The 13251-nt window shown below is 41.7% G+C and overlaps 1 protein-coding gene across 5 annotated transcripts in view; it reads right to left on the bottom strand.

Annotated features, from left to right (window-relative positions):
• The window catches only part of padi2 (peptidyl arginine deiminase, type II), a 56924-nt gene that overhangs the window by 22459 nt on the left and 21214 nt on the right, over window positions 1-13251 (bottom strand). For all 5 annotated transcript variants that reach the window (XM_057846175.1, XM_057846177.1, XM_057846174.1 and 2 more), the window contains 3 exons: window positions 7656-7827; window positions 7508-7577; window positions 7361-7422 (listed from right to left, as the gene is read on the bottom strand). In XM_057846175.1, the coding sequence (XP_057702158.1) occupies window positions 7361-7422; window positions 7508-7577; window positions 7656-7827 (304 nt within the window). The remainder of the gene's footprint in view (window positions 1-7360; window positions 7423-7507; window positions 7578-7655; window positions 7828-13251) is intronic.

Below are 13251 nucleotides of genomic sequence, written 5' to 3' on the forward strand. Positions count from 1 at the left end.
TCGAATCGTTAGGTGCCCAAAGATTCCCAGCTCTAGTAGGCATGTTGTGTTGCACAAGTTCTGAAATAAGTGATTAAAAACCTGACAAAGCTGGCGATTTTATGGCGATGTTACCACAATAATAATAGTAGAGCTGAAACGAATACTCGAGTTTAAAAACTGATCCGAGTAATTTTATTCACCCCGAGTAATCGTTTAATTTTGACAGCTCTAAGCATCACGTTTTGCCTGGACTACTTTTAATGTGGTACAACGCGTTGATGTCAAGTGCGTAGAGGAAGAAGCAATAAATAAAAAATAAAAAAACTTACTGCAGCCGACAGCTGCTACAAACGACGCCAACGTTGCTAAAAACTAGCCCGCATGATGCTACGGTGGTAGCAGATAGCGTCTGATGCGTCTCATAGAGATCACATGTATGTTGAACTAGATGCGAAATGACAAGAGTCAGCAGCATTAGTAAACAGCCGCCATCTTAAACCAGTAGACTTCTAATCGCTAATAAAAAAAGTTTAACGTTACGGTCACTCGCCCACGTAGCGTTAGCCCTGCGTAAGGCTAGGTTTCTATTAATAGGGAATGGGACGTACTACGTCATTGTTTGGACGCGCCTCCATGCTGGCAATATGATTCACTTCCGGGTCGGCAGACTCAATGCGGATTGTAACGTGTGGTCGTGCTAAGCTAACTCTTTCGGTGTTTTAGAAAGAAATTATGGGTGTGTATTGTTGTGTTACCGGGTGCAACAGCTTCTCCTACGACTAAAAAAAGGGCGAGGAAAACGACTCACTTTTCACCGTTTTCCTGCATGGAGGACCAAATATCAGATCACGAAGGCAAGACGGATGGCTGGGGCGCAGCGGTTCGTTGGAAAAGCATTTTTCTGCTGGAATGAGAGTGTATTCCCCTCATCTCTACTCTTGTAAGTTGAACGATTTATCCGTTTTGGTTTCAATACGTTTTTTTGTGTGTTTTTTTTTACTGTTGTGTAAATCTGCCTCGGTAGCAATGCTAACCTTCTCCTCCTCCTCACCTACCTGTTGTGTTACTAGGAAAACCTGCATATGAAATGCTGACAACACATCCCGATTGGTCACCATATCTCTTCTTGGGTTTTTCTGAGGTCAAGCGCACCACATCGGAGCGTTATGAGAGGTTGGAAAGGCGAAGAGTGCACGCTGAAACTTCAGTTTGCTCTGCTCTTACAAACACGATCCCAAGTGTTGTTGTGAAAAGTCAATAAAATATGAATACCAAAACATGACTTGAACAACTTCTTGACAAACTGTAACTGCTTGTTGTTTACTTCAGGTCTTCATAATAAACAGGTGTAATAATGACAAAGTCAGGTGACTTAATTTTGTTATTCTATTTGGAATATGCATTGACAATTTTTGGACAGTGTTGTAGACAAGAACTGGGACTGATAAGTTGCAATAGATTTATTTCAAGTAATGCAATTTCTCCAATACGATATTTGAATTGACAGTTTAAAATCTTTAAATTAGTGCAAACAAGGCCCACCCTCTGACGGTGGCAGCAAATATTATATAATTATAAGTAATACACAAATACAAGATCACAATAAACGTGTCTTTGTCAAAGCAGTTTAAAACACTATTTACTGGCCTTGGGTAAATTGCCAGACAGGATAAATATGTGCTTTAAAGTTCTTGCATTTCCATTTTAAGTATTGCATGTACTAGTCTCCAACACAGTATTTGAACTGACAGTTTAAAATCCTTTAAGTACAAAATGGCCCACACTCTGGCAGGGGGCAGCAAATATTATAATACATAATACATTATAAAAAGCTATATATTATATAAATACAAGATCACAACAAAACCTGTATTTTTTCAAAGCAGTTAAAAAACATCCAGTGGCCTTAGGTAAATAAAGGTGTATAAATATGTACTTTACAGTTCTTGCATTTCTATTTTAGGTATTGCAACTTTTCCAACACTATTTGAATTGACAGTCTAAAGTCTCCATAAGTGCAAATAAGAATATTATAATTTAAAAATAATAATAGAATATATAAATTCAACATTACAATGAAACGTGTCTTTGTCAAAGTGGTTTAAAAAAAAAAATAATAATAATAATACGTCACTGGCCATAGTTAAATAGCCAGGCAGAATAAATATGTGCATTAAAGTTCTTGCATTTTCACAAGTTAAAAGCCCGCAGTTCATCGACGAGAAGGGCAGACCCAGATGGCGTCTGCTGCAGGGGCTTGTTTGAGTCCAACACAGGACAAATGGAACCACTCCATTGAACAAATTTTCTTTGTCAAATGATCCAAGAAGAGAGATGGTGACCAATCGGGATGTGTTGTCAGCAGGTTTACCTAGGAACACAACAGGTAGGTGAGTCGTAGTAGGCGAGCATTGCTACCGAGGCAGATTTACACAACGGTGTAAAAAAACAAAAACGTATTGAAACCAAAAGTGGATAAAGCGTTCAACTTACAAGAGTAGAGATGACAGGAACACACTCTCATTCCACCAGAAATATGATCATAAATGCTTTTCCGACGAACCGCTGCAATCCAGCCATCCGTCGTACCTTCGTGATCTGATATTTGGTCCTCCATGCAGGAAAACGGTGAAAAGTGAGTCCATTTTTCCTAACCCCTTTTTTTGTCGTATGAGACGCTGTTGCACCCGGTAACGCAACAATAAGCACCCATATTTTCTTTCTAAAACACCAAAAGAGTTAGCTTAGCACTACCACACGTTACAATCCGCATTGACTCTGCCGGCCCGGAAGTGAATCATATTGCCAGCATGGAGGTGCGTCCAAACAATGACGGTCCCATTCCCTATTATGACCACTGTCAATGCGTGGCTTACGTGTCTTACATACAGGCTTTATTTAATCTGTGAAAACATAGCCCTGTAGAGTAATGAGGGTGTAAAATAAAAACTTTATAATGCTAAATGTCAATTTTAGCTCAGTAGTCATTGCTGGATAAAACACCAAGTAGCACTGGTCCCTAATGTGCTCCAATACAGCAGGTATTTATTTTGAACACTGCAAAAACTCAAAATCCTATCAGGACTTACGGTTAAGACTAACTTAAAATTTAACTAGAACTTAAAAATAGCTTGACACAAGTATAAATTCAATTGAAACACGTGGGAAAAACACCTTTTAGGTGATGTGTGTTATCAAGCGTAATGGCATTTTTAGGTAAGATATATATTTTAATAAGAGCTAAAAGTTTTTGAGTGAAAGCAGTGAAAAAGTCTTTTTTTTATTCTAGTTACATCTGAGATACAATTGTTGGCTGTATTTAACAATGTACATTGAAAATAAAGACATTGATTGACTGAAAATGGTTAAATATTAGATGAAATGTCTTAATTTCTCATGTACATTTATAATTGCTCTTCACCTAAAAATATATATGTTTTATCCGATTACTCGATTAATCGATAGAATTTTCCGTCGATTACTCGATTACTAAAATATTCGATAGCTGCAGCCCTAAATAATAGTCACCTTAACTTATAAAGACTGACGAACAGCGGTCAGAGGAGGACCTTCGAGATCTTAAGACATTCTACAGCCGTATTGTCGAGCCAGTTCACGGACAGCACACCGCGCTCATATTTTTCTATCATTTCCATCTTCATTTCAATGGTAAGCCTCACTTTTTTCCTTTTTTCGCCACCTGCACTAACATTCTTGGAACTCATGTTGAGTTCTCTCACAGGAAAATCTGCTGAAAACAAAGAAACTGCGGCGCTGTCATAAATCGTCATATTTCGAGCATGTCGTCGGATGTAGAAACAAATGGCGAGTCAAATTTTACGTCAGATGTCGAAAAGATCATGTGTTGAAGCGCTTGTATGTCGAGGTACCAGTGTACATATATATCATCTAACAGAAAAAGGGTTTGGCGGATATCTCTTTGTGAGATTAGGTATTGTACCCATCATCTTATCAAAAGTATATACATGCAGTCAAGCTTCTCGACCGCACACATGTATTTGGCGGAAAACACAGACAAGACTGAAAAAGCAGTTTCTGCTCTTGCACCCCTCTTTAAAATAAACTGCTGTATTTTAAGCCAAAAGAACTGTTGCTTTTGATAGAACAATATGCTGTCAGAGCAGATTCATGGCCCATTACGCCCCCAAACTATTATTAATTTGTCTGTTTTACCCTGGAAACCCCCGTTAACAGATGTCTGCTTTTGCTTCAACCCAGCCATAAAAAGAAGATAAGTAATGATATTTATTATTCAAAATGTCTGTCTTTTTTAGCTTAGAATGATTAATTGATGTCTGATATTTTGTTTTAAAAGAACAACTTTAAAAAAATTATTCACTCGCATATTTTAAACTTTTAAACCAATTACGTCACAATGAAAAAAATCGTGTCTGTAAATAAGTCACGGATATCTACCTCATAACTATCGCTTAATTGTATTTTTTTTTTTGTTACTGTCACATTTCCTCCAATATGTTACATGATAAATAATCGATCCAGACAAAGAAAAATTGAAAAAAAAAAAAAAAAAACGTTTAAATGGGTAAATATATGAAAAAGAACATCTCGACCTCTCCTTGATGTCTGCGATTTCTGCCTCGCGACCCTTGTTATATTACCATATTTCACCCATAAAATCCCCCAAAAATCCGGCTGTGGCCATTCACAGCTGTGTCTTGACACTCGGTTGGATACATGCTACATGGAGTTTTTGGATTGAAAAGAGGTAAGTACGCGATAATATCTCGTTAAAATCATGGCGTCTTTAACTATGCTCTCTCATGCTCTCACCTCCAGTTAGGGTTTTGCCGTTAAAAAACAAAATCTTAAAAATGCCCTCCAGTTCAAAATATTTCTTGCCTCAGAAAATTGAGATTTTAAGCTTTTTAATGGAGTACCACACATGCATATAGGACAATTTTGAAATTTGGGATCTCAGAGGGGAACTTCAAGTCACCTAAGTGTTTTCCGCCATACACATGCAATCAAGCTTCTCGAACACACGCATCTATGAACAAATTGAAAAGATTGATAGTGAAAAAAAAATCAAATGTAACATTGAAAAAAAAGTCTTTTAAAAAATATTGACAATAAACTAGTTCAGTTCCATTTTTTCAGGCAAGCCACCCAGTTCCCCCTTGAATAGGACAAAGGACTATGTCATACACTAGGTCACACAGCCCATTCTTCTGCCGTTTGCGCTGTCAGCCTGTCACTCTTCCCAACTCGCCGACTAATCCGAAGAAAACAATGACAAATCTACTCCATCCTCTTCCTCGAGTTGATGAAATAATGCATTAGCTTGTGCTACATTTCGTTTTCGATTCATTCCGCACGTTTCAAAGTCGCCCGCTCAATCCAACCGGCCGTTGCTCGCTACCGCGCCTACCTTTCCTTAGGTAGCGCCTAGCTCATCAATTTATTAAAAATGTTCACATTACATCTGTACTTCGTGACCTCACAATGGCTCCTGGGATATGTAGTCTTTTGTGGCGCTTTCGGTTTTGAAAATGGACAACAAACGAGGGAAATATGGACACAGACATTTTACTTGGTTGATTTACTTCAAGTAAAAACTAGGGCTGTCAAAATTAGCGCGTTAACGGGTGGTAATTAATTTCTTTAATTAATCACATTCAAATATTTAACGCATTTAACGCATGCACGGAATGACCCATTCCCGCATTGCCGCGAACAGACTACAATGGTGCCGTTTTATGTATATTGAGAGCTAAGAGGCAGAGACAAGCGATTGGAGTGGATACAGGCATTCGTTGGAGCCGCGCTGTTTATTGGTATAAGCTTTGGCATCTATTCCACAAAAATTATAACTATTGCGGCGAGCGGTGTGGGGAAGAATTATAGCAGATGATCTTTTTCTTAACACACTGTATTGATCACAACGCAGAGAAGATATACCATTTGCAGCCACGACTGACAGTCATGGTTGCCCAACTTCCCATCATGCATTTGGGCAGTTAAGAACAGATAAGTCGCTACAGTATCATTTAGTGAAAGCACAACAAAAACAATATTCCTATCCCTCAAAAAAAATGTTCACAAAAAGAAAAGCGCTCAATGCAAAGAGAACTGGCATTCCCAATCAAAATAGCTATGCAAAATAATACTCAGACGTTGGTCAAACTCTATTCAAGCATTTCGTTTAGCTCAACAAATACACTAGATGGCAATATTTACTCACAATATACAAACTATCAAAATTACTATAACTTGTACTCACATTTATCTTCTAAGAATTACAAGTCTTTCTAACCGTGGATCCCTTTCACAGAAAGAATGTTTATAATGTTTATGCCATCTTGTGGATTTATTGTTATAATAAACAAATACAGTACTTATGTACAGTATGTTGAATGTATACATGTCTTTTCTTATCTTTCCATTGCAACAATAATTTACAAAAAAATATGGCACATTTTAGAGATGGTTTGAATTGCGATTAATTACGGTTAATTAATTTTTAAGCTGTGATTAACTCGATTAAAAATTTTTGTCGTTTGACAGCTCTAGTAAAAACGGGTGTGGACCTCAACTTCCGCACTTTCAAATGAGACCAACGAGCGGCACGTGGGTGACGTAATTACAGCGTGAAGAGGCTTCAAATATGATATGCGTCATTTTGTCGCCGCCAACACGTTCGGTGTTAAAGGGTTAATGTCTTTTGGTGCAAATATACCATAGTGCAACACGGACACCTGCAGTTTACAGTGCAACCTATATATGAACAAATCCAGTGATAGGGCCCTGGGTGCAGTAATTACAGTAATTTAACTCAGGTAACACATAAATCAAGCTGATGCATAGTTGAGAGTTGTAATGTATAATTTGAGCACAGCCCAGAGTATCGAGTTGTGACACGCATTTAGAGGTTTTTTTTTCAATGGCAAAATTATTAGGTACAAGTGCTCACAGTTTCACAGCTCACTGTTTTGATTGACAAAGGCTATGTTTTTGCAGACGATATTGTGTTGCTATTATTGTTATTTATTTTTTAGACATTCAGAGTTATTCATTTGCCATATTTGCTGGACTATAAATCACACTTTTCTCCATAGTGTGGTTGGGCCTTATGCTTTTTTTCCTCTTCATTGTGCATTTTTTTAGTTGGTGCGATCAATACTCTTCGAAAAATACAAAACATGCATTTATAATATGGCAAATCAATCAGCACATTCCTTTTGCATGGCAAAATTGTCACGCAGTCATTCCTGCATGCCCTTGTAGTTGTAAAGATTTGAGTCTTCACATAAAAATTAAACCTTAACTTTGACAGCACTCATGTTTCAAATGGATTGAACGTCGAAAGTAAGGTATTAGTATGTCCATATGCGCTCACCTTATTAGGGTTGTTTCTCTCCACAACGCCATCTCGGTCAGCATCCACATCAAGAGAGATTTCTGCATCACAAACAATTTTAATGTGATTGACATGCAATACTGTTATGTCATTACATAAGAGTAGTTTTGTTGTGCTTTGGCATACCAAGTGCTGTCAAATGCAGGATGGCAGTGCTCAAAACTTCTTTATCCTTCCCGTAGTATCGGACAGACAGCTTGCAGAATAAAAACAAACAAATAGGCTTACACATAACAGTGTTAACGTCATCCTTCTTTCATGACTGTCCTGTTACCTTGCTGTCGTTCTCATGTTCGCTGGCACTGCTCATGGAGATGAGCAGCATTGTCTTTACATCCAGGGAAGTGGGGTAAAGGTGAGAGGTCGCCTGGGTGGGCGGGGCAATGCTGTACTGAACGTTGGCGGTGCATTTGACTGAGAAGTATGCAGAGTTTGGAGGCGCACTCCTGTGAAACACATTTGGCAAAATTTGATGCCTGATACAAAAAAAAAAAAAATATGCATTCTTTTTTTTTTTTATCTCAAAGGGGCCGCCATTTTGTCTAACACTGACTAAAATTGACACACAGTGGCTAATCTGCTTTAAAAAATCCTGTCATCAAAACATTGTTATGCTTGTCATCACAGACACAGTAAATCTGGTTTACGGTTTGTTCACTTGACATTTACGTCCCTGTATCACCGCTGTTGTGAGGTTCATTTCGGTCGACAGGTGTTGGACAAAATACCTGAGATGAATGAAAATTGAAGAATTGGTCTGTTTTTGTTTTGTTTTTTTTTTGCTAGCGACGGCACAAAAACCCAGCTAGCGACAGATGTCCTAACCATTTGAACCAAAGGCATAGATTTGCATAGAGACGGTAGAGACATAACACTACCAACTTTTTAGGATGCTCATAGTAGTGTGACAAAATATCGAAATGGTGATACGCATGGGGGTGGTGTGGCAATGTACATTCAGAATCACATTCCTGTTAAAATCAGAAGTGATCTCATGTCATGTGTTGTTGAAATGTTATGATTACAGGTTCATTTACCCCACCTAAAACCTATACTGCTGGGGTGCTGCTTTAGGCCGCCAAGGTCTAGTTGCAAGTATCTTGACAACTTGTGTGATATGTTTGAAAGGGCATGTGATGAAAACCGTGAAATCTATGTACTGGGAGACCTGAACATTAATTTTATGATGTTAAGCTGTCCTTTGAGAAAAAAATTGTTAATACCATTAATGTCTGCAATCTTGTTCAAGTCATTAATCAACCAACCAGAGTAATCACCAATAAGAATGGGAGTACATCATCCTCATGCATCGATCACATTTACACCAACGCTGTGGAGCTCTGTTCAAAAGCCATATCTGTTGCTATTGGTTTTAGCAACCATAACTTAGTTGCCATTTCCAGAAAGGCAATAGTGCCAAAAGCGAGGCCAAAAATTGTTTGTAAAAGATCATACAGGGATTTCTGTCATGACTCATATGTTAATGATATCAGTAATATTTGTTGGACTCATATGTTAACGATATCAGTAATATTTGTTGGACTAATGTCAGTAAGCAGAGTGACCCAGATATTGCATTGAATGCTTTCACAGATTTGTTAATTCCAATTATGGATAAACATGCACCTGTTAAAAGGATGACTGTCAGAGCCACTAGATGTCCTTGGATTGATGATGAATTAAGAAAATGCATGGCGGAGAGAAACGAGGCAAAAGTAAAAGCAAATCGGTCAGGTTGCATGTCTGACTGGCAAGTGTACTGTAAATTAAGGAACTACACCACTAAGCTGAATAGAAATAAGAAGTTGCATTATAAATCGAGAATAAATTATGTAAAACATGATATTAAAAAGCTATGGAGTACCTTAAATTACATCATGGGCAGGAATACAAGTTTGATTCCATCCTTCATTGAAGTAGACGGCTCTTTTATAAATAAGCCTATTGACATTACAAATTATTTGAATGAATATTGTATCAATAAGGTATGCAAACTCAGACAGGTAATGCCCTCATCAAAAATGAATCACTGTATTCATATATACTAAACAAAATATTGAAGGACAGGAAATGTAGTTTTGAATTCTGTAAAGTAACGGTTGAAGATGTGAGAAAACTATTGTTATCTATAAATAATGACAAACCACTAGGCATTGATAACCTAGATGGAAATTTATTGAGGATTATTGCAGATCATATTTCCACTCCTGTTTCTCACATTTTTAATCTAAGCCTTGACAGCAACAAATTCCCACAAATTTGGAAAATGGCTAAAGTAATTCCTCTCTGTTATGAACGGCAAGCCGTTGATGTGGATCCCAAAAACAGACAAGGAGATCAGGTAGAGCTAATGTTTGTATTTAATAAGTACAACAAAAGGGAGCACGCCAAAATGCGAGTAGAACTGAGAGAGCACGCCAATAAACGCGGATATAATAAAATACAACAAAGGGAGCACGCCAATAAACGCGGATATAATAAAATACAACAAAGGGAGCACGCGAATAAACGCGGATATAATAAAATACAACAAAGGGAGCACGCGAAAAATGCGAGTTTAACAAAGTACAACTAAGAGAGCACGCTAGAATGCATGAATATAACACAGTACAAGAATCTGACTACAAAGCCCAAAAGAGCACTAAAGTAAAGATGACCAAACCAGAATACGACCGTAGAACGTCGGGAAACTCGAAGGATGACGATGAACACACAGGCGGTAAGCAAGGCAAATAGCAAGCAATAGTCCGACACTTGCAGATGGTGACAAGCTTCCTTAAATACTGAGCTTTCCTAATCAAGCACAGGTGTGTCACATTACCCCGCCAATCTGGCTCAATCAGGTGCTGCATAAAGGAAAGAAAAAGAACTGAGACACACACAAATATGACAGAACCCCCCCCTCAACGGACGCCCCCTGGCGGACCACCTGGTTTCGCGGGATGAAGGGAGTGGAAATCCCGCAGCAGCGACGGATCGAGGATCCAGGAGCGGGGGACCCATTGGCGTTCCTCCGGGCCATAACCTTCCCAGTCGACCAGGTACTGCACCCCCCTACCCCGCCTCCTAGAATCGAGAATGGAACGCACCGTATACACTGGCCCACCGTCGACCACACGAGGAGCAGGAGGAGGCACTGGCGGGGGGTTCAAGGGACTGGTGGAGACCGGCTTGAGCAGGGAGACGTGGAAAACCGGGTGGACCTTCATGGAGCTCGGAAGCTTCAGCCTGACAGAGACCGGATTCACCACAGCATCCACAGCGAACGGACCGACGTATCTCGGGCTCAGCTTCTTAGAAGTCCCAGCGAGGTGCAAATCTCGTGATGACAGCCAGACCATCTGGCCCGGACGATAGACCGGAGCAGGCCTTCTGTGGCGGTCAGCAATCTGGCGGTTGCGGGCTGCCGTGCGGACGAGTGCATCCCTTGCGTTCCTCCAGACTCTATGGGCCCTCCGCAGGTGGACCTGGACAGACGGCACAACTACCTCCGCTTCTTGCGACGGAAACAACGGGGGTTGGAACCCGTACGCGGTCATGAATGGCGACCTCCCAGTGGCTGAGCAAATGAGGGTGTTGTGGGCATACTCCACCCACGGGAGATGTGATGACCAGGAGGCCGGATGCAGCTGACAAACACAGCGAAGGGCGGCCTCCAGCTCCTGGTTGACCCGTTCAGTCTGTCCATTCGACTGTGGGTGATAACCGGAAGACCGGCTCGACGTGGCCCCCAAGGCCTTGCAGAACGCTCCCCAAACTTTCGACACGAATTGTGGCCCCCTATCGGAGACAAGGTCACTCGGAATGCCATGACTCCGGAATACGTGCGCCACCAACAGGTCAGCAGTCTCCAAAGCAGAGGGCAACTTGGGGAGTGCGATGAAATGCGCCATCTTTGAGAACCGGTCCACGACGGTCAAGATGACAGAATGACCCTTTGATCGCGGGAGTCCAGTGACGAAGTCCAGTGCCACATGGGACCAAGGGCGAGATGGGACAGGCAGTGGATGCAGCAATCCAGCTGGAGGGCGGTGAACCGCCTTGCCTCGAGCGCAGATGGTACAAGCAGCAACATAGTCCATGACGTCCTTGCGCATACCCGGCCACCAAAACCTCTGTGAAATGAGGAAGAACGTGCGGGACACACCCGGGTGGCAGGCGAACTTGGAAACGTGACCCCACTTCAGCACTCCTGCACGTTGAGCATCTGGAACGAATAACTTGCCCGTGGGGCAGCCTCCAGGCACAGTTACACCCCGCAGGGCCTCCTCCACCAGACGTTCGATCTCCCACCGTAGTGTCCCTACAATCAGGTTGTCAGGAACGACCGGCTCGTCGGAAGGCCCTTCCTCCACTGGCTCATGGATCCTCGAGAGTGCATCGGGCTTCCCATTCCTTGACCCTGGACGGTAAGTAATAATGTAGTTAAAGCGGGTCAGGAACAATGACCAACGGGCCTGACGAGAGTTGAGGCGCCTGGCTGCCCGAAGGTACTCCAAGTTTTTGTGGTCCGTGAGTATCTGGAACGGCTCTTCTGTCCCCTCCAACCAGTGCCTCCATTCTTGCAAAGCCTGCACAATGGCGAGCAGCTCCCTGTTGCCGACATCATAGTTCGCTTCCGCCGGGCTGAGGCGGCGGGAGTAGAAAGCGCAGGGGTGCAGTTTCTGGTCGACCGAAGACCTCTGGGACAGGATGGCCCCCACTCCGGAACTCGATGCGTCAACCTCGACCACAAAAGGAAGATTAGCATCAGCATGGACCAGGACAGGTGAACTCGTAAACGCTCGTTTTAGGCCTACAAATGCGGCCTCTGCCACCGATGACCACATAAATGGCTGTTTGTTAGAGGTCAGCCTAGTAAGAGGCTCGGCCCTCATGCTATAATTACGGATGAAACGTCTATAAAAGTTGGCGAACCCGAGAAATCTTTGTAATTGCTTACGCGATGTCGGAGTTGGCCACTCGGCCACTGCCTGGATTTTAGCGGGATCGGGCCTGAGCTGTCCCTTTTCCACAATGAACCCCAGAAACTGTATTGAAACTCGGTGAAATTCGCACTTCTCTGCCTTGACAAACAATCGGTTTTCCAGAAGTCTTTGGAGAACAAGGCGAACATGTTGCCGATGTTCTTGCAGGCTTCTTGAGAATATTAAAATATCATCCAGATATACGAAACAGAATATGTTCAACATGTCACGCAGTACATCGTTTATGAGACTCTGGAACACGGCAGGTGCATTTGTGAGGCCGAAAGGCATAACAAGGTACTCAAAATGCCCGAGCGGGGTTTTAAAAGCGGTTTTCCACTCATCTCCCTCACGAATCCGGACCAAGTGGTAAGCACTGCGCAAATCTAATTTTGTGAAAATGGTGGCTGATTTCAATGGGGCGAAAGCTGAATCTAACAACGGTAGCGGGTATTTGTTTTTAATAGTAATGTCATTGAGACCCTGGTAGTCAATGCACGGCCTAAGACCCCCATCTTTTTTGCCAACAAAGAAAAACCCCGCTCCCAACGGAGAAGATGAAGGGCGAATAAGGCCAGCAGCCAAGGAAGAGGAGATGTATTCCCTCATTGCCTCCTGCTCTGGTTTAGAGACCTGGTATAACCTTGAGTTGGGCAGCGTGGCATTGGGCTGCAAGTTAATGGCACAGTCGTAAGGGCGGTGCGGCGGTAAGGTTTTAGCATGCTCTTCACTAAAAACGCGCTTGAGATCATGATAATCAGAAGGAACATTGTCCAAATTAACTGACTCTGTAGCAGTGTGTGCATGACTGGGAAGCAGACACGCCGACCGTAAACAGTGTGCATAACAAAAAGTACTCCAAGTTACTATTTGCGTTTTAGCCCAGTCAATATTGGGGTTATG

Source organism: Corythoichthys intestinalis, chromosome 9 (assembly GCF_030265065.1).
Source record: "Corythoichthys intestinalis isolate RoL2023-P3 chromosome 9, ASM3026506v1, whole genome shotgun sequence".
NCBI classification, from domain to species: Eukaryota; Metazoa; Chordata; class Actinopteri; order Syngnathiformes; family Syngnathidae; genus Corythoichthys; species Corythoichthys intestinalis.